General features: G+C 38.0%; 2 protein-coding genes across 5 annotated transcripts in view; one reads left to right on the top strand and one right to left on the bottom strand.

Moving 5' to 3' along the window:
• SLC25A27 (solute carrier family 25 member 27) overlaps positions 1 to 13161 on the bottom strand; it is a 31451-nt gene extending 18290 nt beyond the window's left edge. For 3 of the 4 annotated variants that reach the window (XM_027772091.1, XM_027772090.1, XM_027772092.1), the window contains exons 1-2: positions 9831 to 11064; positions 5650 to 5734 (exon numbers count right to left, since the gene is read on the bottom strand). In XM_027772091.1, coding sequence (XP_027627892.1) covers positions 5650 to 5734; positions 9831 to 10191 — 446 coding nt within the window. In that variant the 5' untranslated portion in view covers positions 10192 to 11064. Of the gene's footprint in view, positions 1 to 5649; positions 5735 to 9830; positions 11065 to 13028 lie in introns of those variants that run through there. The other variant, XM_014588015.2, reaches the window with a different exon arrangement.
• A 444-nt stretch (positions 13162 to 13605) lies between these two features.
• CYP39A1 (cytochrome P450 family 39 subfamily A member 1) overlaps positions 13606 to 19499 on the top strand; it is an 83433-nt gene continuing 77539 nt past the window's right edge. The window contains exon 1 of the mRNA XM_006149083.3: positions 13606 to 13927. Coding sequence (XP_006149145.1) covers positions 13751 to 13927 — 177 coding nt within the window. The 5' untranslated portion in view covers positions 13606 to 13750. The remainder of the gene's footprint in view (positions 13928 to 19499) is intronic.

The following is a 19499-nucleotide window of genomic DNA, read 5'->3' as shown; positions in this document are numbered from 1 at the left end:
TGAGCCAGTACGAGCTGTTAAAGGCCCTCGGTAGGAGTTTTAACTTAAAATGAAGAAAAGGATAGATCCAAATAAATTACAGAGAAAAGTAGAGGATCGGCTGTTTACTAATGGGAGGGTTAGAAGACCCCCAAGGAGTTAAAAATCTGAAGTTTTAATTCTGACTACAGAGGAAGAAAAACAGAATAGTTGGCCTAGGAGACAAAGACCGGCGAGTCCGATTTTAAAAACTACTGTTTTAGCAGTTTTTCAAGTGAAGAGGTTTGAGAACATTTCTCTCTTTGAAGAAACTCTTTCCATTCCCAGAGTTGTGCTTCACTCCCCTCCCAGAGCCAATGGTAAGCGAGACTAGACTATTACATTTCTGCCTGCTGTCCATCTGTCCTCTTCTCTCCCTTCTTATGGCTCTTATCTCAGGTCAAGCCCCAGTCACCTTGTGATGATTGTGAGGACACAATAGAGGATAATCTATTCCTCACAATAGAGATTAATCTAGGTAAAAGATGATTGGGACAAAGAGGTTTTTTCCTTTCTTTTTACTTTAATCTGAAGAGGTTATAAATGCATAGAAAGCCAATCACAATTACTAGTTTCTTATATTCTTTCCTAGAGATAATAATGCATTCAGTAAATCCTCACCATGCTGGGCACTGTTCTGGACATTTAAAAAATAATACTTAATTCTCATATCAACCCTATGACATTGGTATTACTGTCATACATTAGTGAAGTTTTAGAGATGTGGAAATGAGGTCATAGAGCAGTTAAATGACAGCTAAAATCACACAACTAGAGAGTCGTATAGCCAAAATGTAAATCTGTGCAACCTGACTGCAGAGCCATTAAACATAAGGTGTGGTTGATAGTTTGTGCACACAGAAGCATATCTGTGTAAATATTCCTTTTTAAAAGCACAAATCTAGAATGCCAAATTGTATAATGTTCTGCACTTTGATTTTTTTAAGGTTTTTGCCATAGGGCATTGCTCTCACCCAAGAGACAGAGACAGTGAGAGGAAAAGTGAGAAATCACCCCCCCACCCCCGTGGGGATGGCCATATAGCAATACCCTCTCCTTCGTTCTCTTCCTGGCACTTTGGGCATGCATGCATGGGTGCCTGGCGTGAGTCTCAAGCCACCAGGTCCAGGACTTGAACCACAGTTGGCCAGGTTGGGGGCCAGCGCCCTAACCATCACACCATCCACTGACACCTGCACTTTTTTTTCCTAACAAATATCTTAAAGGTTATCCTTTTTAGATAATATAGTGTTAACTTATTCTTGTGAATAGTTTCATAGTATTTCCTTTTATAGATATACCATAATTTCTTTAGCTAGTATAATTCTAACAAAATTGAATATTTACATAACATTGATAAATCCTGCCAAATTGTTCTCCATAGAATTTGTATCAATTTACATTTCCACCAACAACATATAAGAGTGCCTGTTTCTCCATACAGATGAGTACAGTACATTATTTTATTCTTTGCAAATCTCATAATTACTCTCTTCTCTGTATTTTTTAACATAATTCTAGTTATTCATGCCTATGACTCTATTACTGAAAGCTGAATGATAGCAAGACTGTCTTTTTCATTATTATAGCTTCAGTATTAAGTACAAGATGGGCACACCATAATTATCCAATAAGTACCTACTGACTGAATGAATTGCTCTAATTGGGTCAAAAGGACATCAAAACAACCCAGCCTGAAAGTGGACTATTTCCTTTGAACTCCTCCTTAGCTGGACCTTTCCCATATAGAGGAAATTCTAAAATGCAAGAATTATTTATTTATTTTTTTCTTTTTGGCCATAGGGCACATGCACTCGCCAGAAAGTTAGAGACAGATACATGGAGAGAGGTAGAGAGAAAGTGAAAAACCACCCCTCATGAGGGATGGCCATGCCACAATCCCTTCCCCTACATTCTCCTTTAAGGATTTGGGCACAGATGTACGTGCACCCAGTGTGTTTTTCAAGCCTCTGTGTCTGGGACTCAAACCTCACAGGTGGGCATGTGGAATCCTGCCACTTTAACCACCACACCATCAGCTGGCCCCAAGGCTGTTAATTTTCTACTCCATCACTAATTCTGGAAGTAGTATAACTTCATACATTATAATTTTTCAAGAACCGTTCCAACATATTTTGCCTAGAAGATGAAATTCTACTTATTATCTTGAGATTTGGGGAAGGCACGCACATGTACCTATGGGGATTTTCAAGCTGCCAGGTTCAGGACTTGAATTGTGGTTGGCCATGTGGGAGTCCAGTATCTTAACCCCATCCTTTTCTTAAAGCTGTAATTTGGGTTTTTTATTTATTTATTTTTTAACCCCTGGGGCGGGGGGGAAGATACCATTTCTTGTTACTTATATAAAACTTAATTTATTATTTTCAATAGTTGTGTTATATGTCCCTGTATAAATATATATTAACTTACTTAACTACCTCCAAATTGATATTTATTTAAATTTTAAAAACTTGCTATTATCAACAGTGCTACAGTCAATATCTTTTTGTGTATTTTTTAAAAAGTTTTCTTATGTATTTCATGAGTAATAGGAAAAGAGAGAGGGAGAGAAAAACAAACAGAGGTACAGCATCCCTGGCAACATCTTGACACTGCAATCCATTTCCCAGCCTCCACTAGCTGGGATGACGGGCACACAAGTGCCTGGAATATTCAGGGAAGTTTTTAGATGTTAACAGGCAGTTCTCCCATATGGGTCTGCCTGGCAGAGAAGTAACAAGTTTCACTGCTCTGCTACCATCCAGCTCTCTGTCTTTACGCATAGACACAAGTTTTTCTTTCCTTCTCTTTTTTTAGAGAGATTTTTGCAAGAGTGTGTGTACACTTGCCAGAAGGACAGATGAAGACAGAGAGACAGAAAACAAGAAATCACCCCCCTATGGGAGATGGCCACACCGCAATCCTTTCTGCTCTATTCTCCTCTTGGGATCTTGGGCATGCACATACACTTGCCCGGCATGCGTTTAAACTACAGGGTCCTGGACTCAAACTGCTGATGACTACATGGGAGTCCAGTAACATAGCCATTATGCCAACTGCTGGTCCCAGTATTTCTGAATGATTATAATCATAAAGAAGAAATTAAAGGATTATAAATTTTAAAAGTTTATTAATTTACACTCTATAAAAGCTATAGTATCTATATATCCACTATTAGTTTAAAGACAGTTTTAACTAATTTTTCTGATTACAGGTGAAGCTGAACATTTTTACATGTTTAATGAACATTTGTATTTCTTCTTTTGTAAACTGCCTGTTGATAACCTTTTCATATTTTCCACTGTGTCCTCTATATTTTTTATCAATCTATAGTTCTAAGTATATTACTATAGTAATCAATTTTTTATTCTAAGTATTTTAATTGACATGTACCACATCTAATTCCTTCACATTATCTAATCCTACAAAAGCAAAAGCCTGACAATAGATATTACTCCTATGGCTGAGAAACTGAAGATTAAAAAAGTGAAGCCGTTTGTCCACGTTACACAATAGTCATGCAGGAATTAAAGTCTATTTCTGTCTGACTCTAAAGCCCAAAGTTCATCAATGAAGGTAGAATAAGGAAGTTGTTCTGGGGCCAGCTGGTGGTGTTCCTGGATGGTTAAGGCAGGTGGAGCCCACATGGCTGATGGTGTGATTCAAATTCTGAACTCAGCTACTTGAAAAACAGTGGCCGTGTGTGTACCTAAAATTCCAAAAGAATGAAGGGCAAGAGATTGCAGCATGGCTGTCTGGGGAGTTCTTTCTCTGTCTGTCTCCAGTGATCCAGTGAGCACATGTGCCCTCAGGCAAACTAAAAAATAAAATAAGTAAAAGGTGGTTTGTAAGAATTTTTTTAACACTAAAATCTTGAGTAACTATCTATAAATAATTTACCAGTGTTTGTCCATGTACAAAGGACTTCAAAAAGTTTGTGGAAAATGGAATTAAAAGAAAAATGAAAATAATTTTATTTCTCAATATAAGCTCCACCTAGTTCAAGATACTTTTATAAGCAATAATGTCAGACATTTAGTCCATCCCTAAAGAACTAAGGGTACTGAGAATTTAACCATGTAATGCAGTCTTTTTACATTACTATCTAAAAAAAATGAGTGTACTTTGAAGATTTTATAAGATTATGAAACAAAAAATAAGTCAGAAGGAGCCAAATCAGGATGGTAAGGTGGGCTCTCTAACAATTTCCCATCAAAACTCTCACAAAATTACACTTGTGTGATGAGAGGAATAAACAGGGGCATTGTCATGGAGAATCTCAGGTAATGCTTTCCTGGTTTGCTACCCACCCCATCCCCCAGAGGTTTTTGCTATAGGGCGTGTCTGCTCACCAGAAAGACAGAGAGAGACAGAGAAAGAGAAAGCGAGAAATCAGAAGGGATGGCCATGCCACAATCCCTTCTCCTCCATTTTCCTCTCAGGATCTTGGGCATGCACGCACACCCGTCAGGTGTGAGTTTAAGCCACTGGTCTGGGACTTAAACTGCAATTGACTACATGGGAGTCCAGCGACATAGCCATTACACCAACTGCTGGTCCCATTTCCTGGGTGTTTTCCTGCTAAAACTTTGGCTAACTTTCTCAAAATATTCTCATAATACGATGTTATTGTTCTTTGGCCCTCCAGAAAACAAGCAAAATGTCTTGAGCATCCCCCAGAAACTGTTGTCATGAGCTTTGCTCTTAAGCCATCAACTTTTGCTTTGCTTCCATGTCTACCTCTTGGTAAACTATTCCTTCGATTATACTTTCTCTTTAGGCTCATTCTGGAAAAGCCATGTGTCATGTCCTATTACAATTCTTTCAAGAAATGCTGCAGGATCTCAATCCCACTTGTTAAAAAATATTCATTGAAAGTTCTGCTCTTCTCTGTAGCTGATCTGGGTGTAACAGTTTTGGTACCAACAAGCAGGAAGTCTGTCACCTTTAAAGTCTCATTCAAAATTATGGAAGCTGAACAAATTGAGATGCCTATGGTGTTGGCTATTGTTTCTGTTGGTAATCATGATTCCTCTTCAATTATGACACAAACGAGATTCATTTTTCTCCTTAAAAATTGCCATGGATGGGCTGTCACTGCAGGCATCATCTTCAATACCAACTTATCTCTTCTGAAAATGAGATTCATTTGTAAATTGGTGATATCTTTGGGGTATTTTCCCATAAATATAAAGTATCAATGATTCCACCATTCTTCCATTCAAGCTTCACCATAAATCTGTTTGTTCTTGCTTCAATCTTAGCAGAATTTGCTCTGACAGGTTCTGACAGGCACTCTTCTCAAACTGATACTTTATCCTTCTTAGGGTTTCAAACTAAATCCTATTCAGACATGTTATAACAAGTTAGTAAGAGTTTATTACGTTACAAAAAATGTTTGAGATCTATGCATAGCTTTTTTCAGAATATGTTATTTCCATGAACTTTTTGAAGACCCGATGTAGTCTGTGTGCAGGAAATGCTCAATTACTTGAATTTAATTGTTATTCTTTATTATTTTACACTTACAACAAAGCAATCTTAGTACAAGTGTATATTTTTACATAAATCAAATAAACAAGCACTAAAGCCTTTGGAGCAATATCATATTATTTTCAAAATAAAACTTACCAAAGGGGATAATGTTTATCTTCACTTTTGCCAAATACAACCTCTCGAAGGTGTTCATACGTGACCATTCGACCTCCAGAGTACACTGTGTAAAACAGACCATGAAAAAGATTAATTTAGCAATGTCTAATAAAATAAGACAGTTTTACCTAGTCAGTTTCTCTAGCTGTGTCTTTCTCTCATGCACCCTATGCTGCTGATGTGGGTTTCTTAATGTTTCTCCAAGTGGTATCTGACCTTTAAGTCTTAGGCCTCCCATTTTACTGATCGTTCTTACAACACATTCTCTTTTCACTGCTTTGCTAACTCAACTGTGTAAGACTCAATTCAAAAAATGTTTCTTGGAAAGTACTCTCTGACTTTTCCTAGAACAGTCCAGGCTATCATTGAAAACAAGTTGGGACCAGCAATTACCGTAATGGCTATGTCGCTGGACTCCCATGTAGCTGACCGTGGTTCAAGTCCCGGATCTGATGGCTTAAACTAATGCCAGGCGCGTGTGCGTGCGTGCCCAAGATCCCGAGAGGAGAATGAAGGAGAAGGGATTGCGACGTGGCCATTCCCCCTGAAGGGTGATTTCTCGCTTTCTGTCTGTCTGTCTCTCTTTCTGGCGAGCACACGTGCCCTATAGCAAAAACCTCTCCAAAATAAAAAAGAAAACACGTTAATATTATAATCATCATAGTCACTAGACTATTAACTTGTTTTTCTTGCTTATCGTTCTATCAGATGATGAATTTCTTAAAGCAGGTTGTGTGTTTTTATTACTCCATATGCCCTAGTACATAGAGATAATGAGCGTTTTCATTGCATAAACATATGTAACATCATTGGAGGTTTTTTTATATTAATATACTGTGTCGAGTGTCAAACATATGAAATGACTAGTAACTGCAAAGAAATATACAATGGCCAAAACAAAATACAAATAAAAATGTAAAACTCTAAACAATGGGAGGCAAAGGAAAAAAATTTAAAAGATTAAAAACTCATTGAAATTAGTACATGTATTCATATAGAGAGCTTTCCATGATATTTCAGAAATTTTGATGAAATATTTTCAGATATTTAAAAGTACACAAAGTACAAAAACAGTTATAGTTTCTATCCAACATTTGGATTATTCTTGATGAATACTCTAACTTACTCATGGGAAGAACTGAATCTTTAAAAACAATAAGCTGGTAAATATTTGAATTGGTCACTTTTCTGATCAAGGGTTCCTAAATGCTTAAGGAAACATTAAAAATACAGAGGAGAAAAATGCCATACCTATCCGACCTCCTTTTGAAGCAAACTGTGTATTGTTCTGTCCATAAACAGAAAACCACTCTTATTTTTTGGAGAGCCACTTTGGAAGCCAAGCAGAAAAGTATTATCATTGGCACAGTTACTACATATTTTCTAGAAGATTCACTAGAGGCACACATAACTATTAGTTAAGCAGCCTGCAAACCTAGGACAAAAATTAACTGTTTTGCAATTATCCTACTGCCAGAGTTGGATTAGGACTGATCTTTATTCTCTTTCAGAGTAGCTTTGTCTCTCATGCATGGGACAAAACCATGAGATTTGACATTGTAGTAAATAAATTTTAATTTTTGAAGAACATGAAAAGTTTAAATCCTGTATTTAAAGTTTCTGAAGTAGAGAAAAATTGTATCAATTATTCAGGCTTCCTTCCTAACCCTTTAAAATCCTTTTATTAGGAAAAATTTCAAACATACAAAATGTAGAGAAAATAATATATCTCCCTCTGTATCTATCATTGAGATTTATATCAATTGATAGTATTTTTTATGTATTTTCTGGGTTTTTTTCTTTTTTGCTTAATTATTATAAAGTATTGATACTTTACAAACCTCATGACAAGTTATCCTGAAATATTTCAGTATGCTATTCTAAAACTGTAGGACAGGGGCCAGCAGTTGGCATGGAGGTTAAGGGGCTGGAACCCACATGGCTAGCTTCATGATTCAAGTCCTGGAATCAATAGCATGAAAATCACAATGGGCATATATATGTGTGTGTGTGTGTGTGTGTGTGTGTGTGTGCCCAAAATTCCAAGAGAAGAGTGAAGGAGAAGAAACTGCGGCATGGCCATCTCCTCTGGTGGGTGATTTCTCACTTTCTCTCTCTCCCTCTCTTTCTCTGGTGAGTGAATAAGATCTATAGCAAAAACTAAAAACAAACAAACAAACAAGCAAACAAAACATTCAAAATAAGACAATAACTCCATAATAACAATTGGTAGTTAACTGTTTTGCCTTTGTTTGTTCATTTGTTTTTAAAGAGTCTATGAGCAGACTTCAAACCATTTATGGAAAAATGGAGATACAGTCAGAGTTTATTCTGATGGAAAAATTTTTGAAGTGCATGCATAGCTTTTCATAATATAGTCACTTCTCACTTAAGGACCTACTTGTTTAACCACTGTTTGGGCTTATGGTTAGTTCTCCAGCCTTTCTCAGTCTCTGTCTTGCTTCCACAGTTAGTTAGTATTCACTATATACTAAGCATTTACAATAACACAGGACTACATATTTTGTGTACAAATATGTTATGGTGTACCCATAGTAGTACTCAGAATAAATAAAAACAGTAATTATTAGTTAAGCAGCCTGCAAACCTAGGACAAAAATTAACTGTTTTGCAATTATCCTACTGCCAGAGTTGGATTAGGACTGATCTTTATTCTCTTTCAGAGTAGCTTTGTCTCTCATGCATGGGACAAAACCATGAGATTTGACATTGTAGTAAATAAATTTTAATTTTTGAAGAACATGAAAAGTTTAAATCCTGTATTTAAAGTTTCTGAAGTAGAGAAAAATTGTATCAATTATTCAGGCTTCCTTCCTAACCCTTTAAAATCCTTTTATTAGGAAAAATTTCAAACATACAAAATGTAGAGAAAATAATATATCTCCCTCTGTATCTATCATTGAGATTTATATCAATTGATAGTATTTTTTATGTATTTTCTGGGTTTTTTTCTTTTTTGCTTAATTATTATAAAGTATTGATACTTTACAAACCTCATGACAAGTTATCCTGAAATATTTCAGTATGCTATTCTAAAACTGTAGGACAGGGGCCAGCAGTTGGCATGGAGGTTAAGGGGCTGGAACCCACATGGCTAGCTTCATGATTCAAGTCCTGGAATCAATAGCATGAAAATCACAATGGGCATATATATGTGTGTGTGTGTGTGTGTGTGTGTGTGTGTGTGCCCAAAATTCCAAGAGAAGAGTGAAGGAGAAGAAACTGCGGCATGGCCATCTCCTCTGGTGGGTGATTTCTCACTTTCTCTCTCTCCCTCTCTTTCTCTGGTGAGTGAATAAGATCTATAGCAAAAACTAAAAACAAACAAACAAACAAGCAAACAAAACATTCAAAATAAGACAATAACTCCATAATAACAATTGGTAGTTAACTGTTTTGCCTTTGTTTGTTCATTTGTTTTTAAAGAGTCTATGAGCAGACTTCAAACCATTTATGGAAAAATGGAGATACAGTCAGAGTTTATTCTGATGGAAAAATTTTTGAAGTGCATGCATAGCTTTTCATAATATAGTCACTTCTCACTTAAGGACCTACTTGTTTAACCACTGTTTGGGCTTATGGTTAGTTCTCCAGCCTTTCTCAGTCTCTGTCTTGCTTCCACAGTTAGTTAGTATTCACTATATACTAAGCATTTACAATAACACAGGACTACATATTTTGTGTACAAATATGTTATGGTGTACCCATAGTAGTACTCAGAATAAATAAAAACAGTAATGCTGGATCTTTATTATTGTGTTGTTCTGTGTCTTGTTGACTTCTCATGCTTATCAATGTATACTTTTTATATGGATAGAATTACATTATTTTAGTGTGGCGTCACATGATATGTACTGAAAAACAGTGGTACCCTGTGGTACCACAATACACACAAGACATCTACTTTTAGGCTCTTGCTTATGACCAATTCACTTAAGTATCTATTCCTGGGAACAAAACATGATTGTTAACGAGAAGTGCCTGTATGCATTTTCATGAACTTTTTGAAAGACCCTTTGGATATATTAATTTATCATATTAGTAGGAAAAACCTGACTGGTTTTTGGACACAGCTAAACAGAAAAGCAGAAACACAAAGAACGTATAACAAACTTACCAGTCAGAATCAAGATAAATACCTACGTGTCTGTAAATGGCGGGCGTCACTCCTTGCCAAAGCTTTAGAAAGCCTTCCTCTTGAACAATCCCCAGGGCTGTGCGCACCATGCCCCTATAGGGAGCAGGTTCTCTTGCACTATCTCCCAACCGAGCAAGAGCAGCTTCTCCTTGCATTTGGAGTCGAGTTTTTGTGAGATCAAGGGGAAAGGTTGCTAACAAAGAAAGCAAATGAGGGGAAACCCCCGCAAAATTCAGAGAAGCAAACAAAAATCTTGAAATCATAGGACTAATATTTTCCCCAACAACAGGGGTTCTAACATTTAAAAATATATGATAATTAGCTAAGAAGACTGTTAAAAAGTACACATTTCCTAGCCCCATGCTCCTAAATTCTAATTCAGTAGGTTGATAAGCGTATAGAATCAGTTGACATTCACACAGGACCAAATTTAGGAATCACTGCACCTCAGCATCCCAGATCACCAGTAGAAAAATTGAAAAGAAACAAGCCTTAGATTCTTTTTTCCTTAGAAATTTCAGTCTGAAATCTATTTAGTTTTCTTTTCTTTTTTTTTGCTTCATTTTACTTTCCAGTGGGAAATAATTTAGTCTCTTGACTGCAACCATGATTGTTTAAAATCTGATGTAACTATAGGATATCGTACTATATACTTTTGTGTACTTTGGAAAATGCTAGACAAAGGTGAATTATATCATTTCATAAGTGATGTTCACATATAGATGAAACACTGACCTGATGTTTGAGATACAGAAGATACAATGGAGTATATAATTAATGTCATCTTTTATATATGAGAGTGGCATGCTCAATACTCTTTCAATTAAAATACCTATTGTTTCTCTGGCACTGATAATTTGCATGCATGGCTTACTCATGGCCTGCTTATAAGTACCAGTTGAATTTGTAAAAGTATTTTGTTTACATTGTAAATTATAGACCTTAAAACTGAGCTAGCCTAATTGACTCAAATAAGACGGATCAAGCTCATAAACTTGTATACACAAATAATAACATTCAGACACATTCATGAACATTACCGACACTACGTAAGACTTTCAATGACCTGATACAAAATCCTTGTATGCTTTTCCCAAAAAGAAAACAGAGTCGGAGGAGAAGAAAATATTAAATCTTATCACTGGTCTTTGGAAGTTAGTATCTTGTGGGTAGGTTCCCTCAAACAGAATAGCTTACATGCAATATTTTATCGAAATATGAATCTGAGAAGTTTTTTTTTTGAAGAGGTGTTTAGTATATGACAGAGAGAGACAGAGAGATAGAAAGTGAGAAATCACCCCCCATCCCCCCCCAGGGGGGATGGCCATGCCGCAATCCCTTCTCCATTCTCCTCTCAGGATCTTGGGCAAGCACACACACACACGCCTGGCGTGAGTTTTAAGCCACCGGGTCCAGGACACGAACCGTGGTCTACTACATGGGAGTCCAGCGACACAGCCATTATGCTAACTGCTGGTCCTGTATCTGAAAAGCTTTAAGAAGTAGAAGCCTCTACATTGGCACAGATTATACCTCTCAAAATAATGTTTGTTTCCTTGCTGGCTACTCAAATAATACTTCAGATTCTGATTCTGAATTAACTGGTACTGAAAACCACCCCATATTTTGTCTCCTGCCTCCCATCCCCATTCCCCACATAGCTCTCTCCATAAATGTTTAACAAGAGGAACAAAAGTATTGAATCACCAGAAAAACAGTTCATAAAAACAAAACTGGAAGTATACCTAACTAGTCACCAGCCTGCTTTTTTAAAATTTTAAGTTGATGATTTTTATTTCAGTAAAAACATTGATAAATAAAAATTCTTTGTCAGTTCTGAAAGGAGAGAAAGAGAAAAGTAAGGGGGCCAAAGGGCAAGAGGAAGAGTAGAGTGCCAAGGACAAAACAACAGATGGTGTGCTGATTATGCTAGAAATACAAAATAAACTCATTTTATTACAAGAACAACTGGGACCAGCAGATGGTGTAATGGTTACATTGCTGGACTCCCAGATCGTCGACCATAGTCCAAGTCCCGTACCTAGAGGCTTAAAACTCACACCCAGAACGTGGGTGTGCATGTCCAAAATCCCAAGAGGAGAAGGGAGGAGAAGGGATTGAAGCATGGCCATCCCCCTGGGGGTGGGCGATTTGTCCCTTTTTGTTTCTCTGACAAGCGCATGTGCCTTATAGCAAAAATGTCTCTCTAAAAAAAAAAAAAGAACAAGAACGGCTAACATTTATAATTGCTAACACAACAGGCTGCCCCTCCCCACTGGCAAGAAAATACGAGACATCTTAAAATACAGTTTCTGTTTCACAGGGCATTCATAGGAACTCTACTCAAGGAAACCTTGAAAGAAACACCACCTGCTCATACAAGGGCATCACAATTCCACTCTATTTGGCCTCTTAAAGTGTTGTCTGAATGGTTTGGGGAAATATTCAGTGTTCTTCTATGCTCTGATGATAACTAATAATAGCTTCATTATAATAAGTAGCACATTGTAATTGTCTTTCTCTGCCCGTTTCCCCACCAGCCCATAAGAAGGTCAGAACTGGGTCTTTCCAAATAAATATCCACAGTCTCTCGTATCGAAGTAATTATAATATTGAAATGAATGGTTTCCCTGCCTTGGATTTAGCACTTCTGTACTATTACCGTCTCAGAATTCTGCAAGATAAACATAAGACAGGTGAGTTAAGCTCAAGAGGTCAAGGGACCTGCAGATGTTGAGTACAAGCTCAATGATAGGCTGGTTAATAATTGAAGTCCCACAAGGTCCGTTGACAACTTGGCCCCCAAAGACAATGGCACAGTAAGGCTGTGTTAAGAATGTAAATCACAGAGATGATCTCCATGATCGAGGCTGTGTCTTTAAAAAGGTCATTCTCTCTAACAGGAAAACGATGCCTCTAGAGGAATGACAGCTCGGGAAGCTTCTAAAAGTACACGTTCAAGCACCACAGCACATCCATGAGCGAAGGATTAGAAGAAATGGGAAGGAAAAGACGTTAGAAACCTCCAGTCCCTCCTCCTCAGGACTTTGGCCCTGCGGCCGCCCTGCGCATCCGCCAGGCAGGCGTGGAAGAAGAGGGCGCAGCCTCTCGGGATGCCTGGAAAGAAGCTGCCCGCCCGTCCCTCCCCTAGCGCTGCACCGCGGCGACTCGTCCGGGAGGCCCAGGCGTGGGCGGCCGGGTTGCTAGCTCCGCCACCGTAGCCGCGCAGCCGGACAGTAGGAATTTGCTCGCTCGGGGCCATCTCTGGGCGAGCGGCAAGAGCCTCTCCTCCTCCTCCGGGACGGACATTCAGAAGCAGGACCAGGACGACAATGCACCCTTTCTTGCCGGCGCACCGCGCCGCGGATGGCCCGCCACCCTGCCAGGGCGGCCCCCTGCTCAACTGGCGAGCGGCCGGGCGGGGACCATTTCCCTAGCTCGGCTCCTCCGCGCGGCGGACCCGCAGCCTTCCTAACAACCCCCGGCCAGAGTGGTCCAGGTGCCCCCAGCTCCCCGGAGCAGAAAAACAAAGCGGCACCAGGAGGCTTCTGGGAAATGAAGTCCTCCGCGCTCCACGACCTCGCTGATTGGCCCGCGCCCAGGCGCCCGCTGCGCCACCGCCCTCGGTCTCCATGGCAACGGGGCGAGTTCCTGCCTACCCAGTACCTCCTCGACGTTTTTTTTTCTGTGGTGGCCAAGACTTTAGAGAGGAGTTGACGTGGGAGGGAGCAATGATGCAAAAATCCTCTCAAAATCGGGGCGGGGAAGGGGAGCTACGGTTACAAAGAGGAACAAGTGTCCGAAGTTGCGGCAGAAAGTTAGGGAGCAGAGCGGATAACTCACCGCGCAGGGAAGGAGCAAGTGCCAGGGCAGCGGGACTTTTCCCAAAAGATCCGATTTTGGAAGGCACTTGACAAAAACATGGAGCTGTTTTCCTCAACAGTGCTTATAATCCTAGGTTGCGTTGCTCTTTTCTTATTCCTTCAGCGGAAGAATTCGCATAGACCGCCGTGCGTTAAAGGCTGGATTCCTTGGATTGGAGTTAGTTTTGAGTTTGGGGTAGCACCTTTAGAATTTATAGAGAAAACAAGGATCAAGGTATGTAGACCTTTTGCTTTCCTCCTTCTTTTTTTCTTTTTTTCCTTTGGGTCTCAAGCACAGCGTTGGACCTACCTCCCGCGATTAATGAGAGTCGTTTTTAATTCCTCAAGTAACAACACGTCCTGTACAAGGTCTTGCGAAAGAAATGAAATACAATGCAGCTTGCGCCTGCTGCTTTTGCGAAGTAGAGATAACTTTTAAGTCCTAGTTATTCATCATAGTTAAGTTCGAAGTGTTTATGTATTAACCATGTGATTGCAATTAATTTGAAAAGTCAGAAGTGTAATACGATTTAAGTATGTGAAAATGAGTAGTAAATTCGTACCCAAATCGGAATTAACGCCAAGATATTGTAAAAGTTGCTTGCACCGTTGAGCCTTAACAAATTTAAGGGCACTGTATTTTCAGCTGATGGTGTTATTTGATTATGATAATAAGCTCCGTTTTCATTGCACCATTTTCACTGCTCGGATTAGTAATCATTAATAGTTTTTGTCCTTAAAGTATCTTTTAAATGTTCTGAACATTTTAGGGAAAGGACTTTTGTTAGCCTTTTCATTTGTACATAATTTCCAGTTGCCAGGATTTTATTTTATTTTATTGATAATTTGTATTAGCACATTAATCGTTGGCATTTTTTATGTATTATAATACTTTCCAGGGTGATCCATTTACCACTTTATAGTTCCTATCTGGTTAGACCAATTTACACAATAATTTTACACACAATAGCATTGTGTATACCACTCATCCTTTATCTTCAAAATCTCTGATATTCCAACTTAGCAAAAATGTGGAGAATGCTGAAGAAAACTAAACTTAGGAAAATAAGAATAACCCAGAATATCACACCAGAAATCAACACTAGAAAATCAGTGTATTTTATTTTGGCTATTTTTGTATACACTTACGTACTATTGATATTGAGTAAACAACAATGGAATAATGCTATTGTATACTATTTTACGTGCTTTTGAATATAATTTATAATGTGACTAACTTTCCTATCATTAAGTACTTATCTAAATCTTCTTTCTAGTGACTATATATCACCATATGAGGACATGATAGTTCATTAAAATCTTAATAGTTGGAAATAGATATTGCTGTCACCTTTTTTTCTTCATTTTAACCTGTGTGTGTGTGTGTGTGTGTGTGTGTGTGTGTGTGTTGTGTGGTTGCACATGTTGCACTTCTTTGGTCGTTCCCTCAAAATAAATTTCTAAAAGTAGAGTCAAAAGACATACACACTTAATTTTTTTATATTATTGCATTACCCTTGCAGAAGGATATAACAATATACAAAAGAACATCAAAAACTTCATGGGAAATGCAGATTATGAGTTTACATTATTTTTACACTAAAATATACTCATACTTGAATTCCACTTCTCTAAAAACACTTTGAAGTCTCCTTGCATAGCTTTTATTTTCCTTTGCATACATGGAAGTGCCTGGCTTCTCACATTCTAGACCACACTAGCTACAACAATTTGCAACTTTTGCTAATATGTTAGATTAAAAAAATGTTATTTCCTAAGGAAATATTTCTTTGTGTCCACAGTATTCCTTATGCATAAGATTTTATTTTTAAGAAATGCTTTTTTAAGCTTTTCTCAGAATGTCAAATATTTGTGAGGTCTCTGTAGCTTTTGATTGAATGAAACAAGTTCTGTGAGTCAACTATTATATTATCTGGCATAGTATAAATTCTTTTTTTCTGGAAATATAATGAAGATGATTTTATTTGTTAACGTTTGAATGTCAAAAACTTTCTTTTTTTTTTTTATGAGGGGAAGAGACATAGATATTTTTGACAGAATCTCTTTACTTTGCAGTCCTGCCTCAGCTTCCCAGTTACCTAGGACTATGGGCACGTGGCACTGCACTCGGACTGATTTGTTTGGTTGGTTGGTTAGTTTTTTCTTTTTTTAGAGATTTTTTTTTTCTTTCCTTCTTTTTTTGGCTATGGCTATATGTTATGTGCACTCATTGGAGAGAGAGACAGAAAGGGAGAAATCACCTCCCAGGGGGGATGGCCATGCCTCAATCCCTTCTCTTTCGTTCTCCTCTCAAAACTTTTGGGCATGCACACATACTCGCCTGGTGTGAGTTTCAAGCCTCTGGGCCCAGGACTTGAATCTGTTAACCACATGGGAGCCCAGCACCTTAACACTATGCCACCTGCTGGCCTCCCCAACTGGTTTTATTATGTTGGGCCTGGAACTAAGCCTGGGCCTCACAAGCTGCTTTATGCATTGTGCGGCAGAGTCCTCCTGCTTGGCTCACTGCTGCTGAGCCTATTAAAAACTTTTTAAGCCTCACTCTTGCTGCTTCCCCTTGGCCCCTCTCCATATATGGGCAGCATTATAAGAAAGATTCGGTGAACCCATCATTGGAGCCAGAGGGAGCTGCAAATCACTCAAGCCTCAATCCACATTCACACTTGCCCACTTACTAACCCCATTAAAATCCCCAAACTCTTGTCTCCTTCTCAAAGCATTTTCAAATCATCTTGGGAGTCCTGCCTACTCTTTCCAGGAAAGCCCTCGGATGTATATGGAGGCTTCAAAAAGTTTATGGGGAATGGAATTAAAATATAAGTTTATTTTAGTGTAAAAAAAATTGAAATTCATGCCTGTTTTTTTTTTTTTTATATTTATGAACATTTTGAAGACCCTTCTGAGTAGTAAACCTTTCCATACCTTCTGGATACGTGTACATGTATGACATCATCAACTCTATATCTAAACAAATTTGGGAGGTTATCCTTTTTTTTTTCACAGTGGTTGCAATAAGTACTCATTAGTAGGTTTGAGAAGAAATTGCATCTAAATGGCAACTGTATAACACATTGCATATGGCATTGAACATTCAGGAAAAAACCTCTAAAATTACATTACGAGCTGTCACCCTCAGCTTCTCCTACTCCTGGAGAAGACAGAATGGAGAAAATTTTGGTGACCACAAAAATCTTCGCTTAATTTTTATGAATCTTTGAATGTGATTAAAAATTTTTTAAATATATTAAAACTACAGACAAATCCCTCTGACCTTTGTCTCCCTTCCACCTAGTTCTCACCCTTCACTCCCAACCTTGTTAACACCGTAATTGATTTCTTACATGTATCTTTTCTTAGTTCCTTTAATTTAAATGTATATAAGCAATACAGTTATGAACATTTTTTATTTTCAACTTTTGTAATTAAAATGCATCATACTATTCATACTATTTTTTTATCAATAGATTTTGAAATCTTTATATGCCAGCATCATGGTAGAACTCCTAATTCTTTTTTTTTTTAAAGATATATGGATATGCTAAATAATTTTACAAGTTGCCTCTTCGATAGATTTCAATTGGATTTCAATTTCTTTACACTAAAATAAACTTATATTTTAATTCCATTTTCCACAAACTCTTTGAAGCCTCCATATACATCCGAGGGCTTTCCTGGAAAGTCTTACCTGTGTGGTAATCACATTTCTGAGATCTCCTACAGTAATCTCCCTTCCGGTATCCCCTCCCTGTGTAATCACCTCCTTGGTTGTCAGCAGAACCTATAATTCACTTCTAGTGAATTGATAAGGCACAGTGATAGCCTGCCCTCTAGGCTTTCAGGCTGATAGAAACTATTGCCTTCCCAGCTTCATGCTTTGATAAAGAAAGCTGCTAAGTTGAAGAGCCCTGTAAGGTCACAAACAGGGGAAGGCCCTGGCTAACACTGGTGAAGACTACTTCACTAACACTACTTCAATCCGATAGCCTATGAAAAGCTGCATCTTGCCACCATGTCAGCTTAGCAGTGGATTGTACCCCAGTTGAACCTTGAAATGACTAGAATCTGGTCTTGAGTAAATTCTGTTGTAGCAGAAAAACTCATATTGCAAACCTAATACTTTGTACTTCGTAATTGAAATAGGATATCGTTTACTTCAAAGTGTACCTGGTTAGGACAGTCTTATGTTGATTGCAATTTACAATTTTTAAGCATGAAACCTTGATAGAAATCTAGTAGTCTGGGAGAAGTTTCCCAGTACGTGCCCAGGCAGAACATCTGCTGACTAAGATGGCCTATTTTGTGATACAATGAAAACACTATTTGGAAACATAATATACCAAAGTTACTAGGGATGAGGTTGGATATTTTTAAAAAATCACACTTAGTAATAATAGTTCAGGTAAACTGTTGGAAAAATATTGGCTCAATTAAGTACCCTGCTATTTCAGGTTCTGTTGAGGAAAATGGTGTCTGCCTTAAACCAATAGAGAGTGGCGGGGAATGCTATTATATAGGCAGACAGTCTATTTGCCTAACAGCCCCCTTCCTTCCCCTGTAGACCCTACAGATATCAAAAGGATGATTAAAGAATACTATGTGGACAATTTTACATATTTAAATCTTTTTAAAATTATTTTATGTAACTTCATTTATTTATTTGTTTATTTTATTTTGACCAGGGATGGACAGAGTGGAGGCGGGGGGAGAGAAAGCAAGCTGCCAGTTCTGGGACTCAGACCGTGGCTGGCCATGTGGGAGGCCAGTGCCCTAACCACCATGCCACTGCCTTCCCCATTACATGTTTAAATTTAACAACTTTGAAATGTACCAATTCCTAGAAAAACACAAACTATAACAACTATCCAGAGGTAATTTAAATAGCTCTATACTACTAAGGAAATTAAATTGTAATTTACAGACACCCTAAAAAGAATTCTCTGGACCCAGATTGTTTCTGAAGAATTAAATATTGAGTCATTTGAAAAGTCATGACATATTTTTCTGTTTTGCTAATCAAACATTTATGTCATGACTCCTTCAATGACCCAATACCAATGTTTAAAGAATGAGAAATTATTTCTATACAATCTCTTCCAGAAAATAGAAAAGGAAAGAAATATCCCTTCGGAATGCAGCTGCAAAAAGACATTTTTAAAAATCTGCAAACATTCAGCAATATATTAAAGAATTTACCAAGTTGGGTGTATTTCAGGTGCAAGAGTAAGTAATGGAACAAAGATAGCCTTTGCAGCAAATGATGACTGAGCAATTAGACACCTATAAACCAACAAACCAAAAACGACCAAAAATAAACAAAAAATTAACCACAATTTAAGTCTCATTTCCCATATGAAAATTAACTCAGGTCATAGACTTAAATGTAAAACATGAAATTATAAAGCATTTAGAAGAAAAAAAATAATGTATCTTCATAATCCAAAGTTAGAAAGTATTTCACGTACTTGACATGAAAAGTATAATCTATGAAAGGAAAACTGATCAATTGGGACATCAAAATTAAGAACTTGCTCTGTAGGGACAGCAGATGGCAGGGTGGCTAAGGCACTGGATCCCTTGGCCGACTGCAGCTTGAATCCCTGACCTGGAAGCTTGAAAATCATGCAGGTATGTGTGCGTGCATGTCCAAAATCCCAGGAGGAGAATAGAGAAAAAGAGATTGTGGCTTGGCCATACCCCCTGGGGGGTGATTTCTCACTCTTCTCACTGTCTGTCTCTGGTGAGTGCATGTGTCCTATAGCAAAAACCTAAAAAAAACAAAAACAAAC

Source organism: Tupaia chinensis, unplaced genomic scaffold, assembly GCF_000334495.1.
Source record: "Tupaia chinensis unplaced genomic scaffold, TupChi_1.0 Scaffold000252_1, whole genome shotgun sequence".
Lineage (NCBI taxonomy): Eukaryota > Metazoa > Chordata > Mammalia > Scandentia > Tupaiidae > Tupaia > Tupaia belangeri.
Note: the sequence above shows the minus strand (reverse complement) of the source record. Positions and strands in the feature narration are given on the sequence as shown.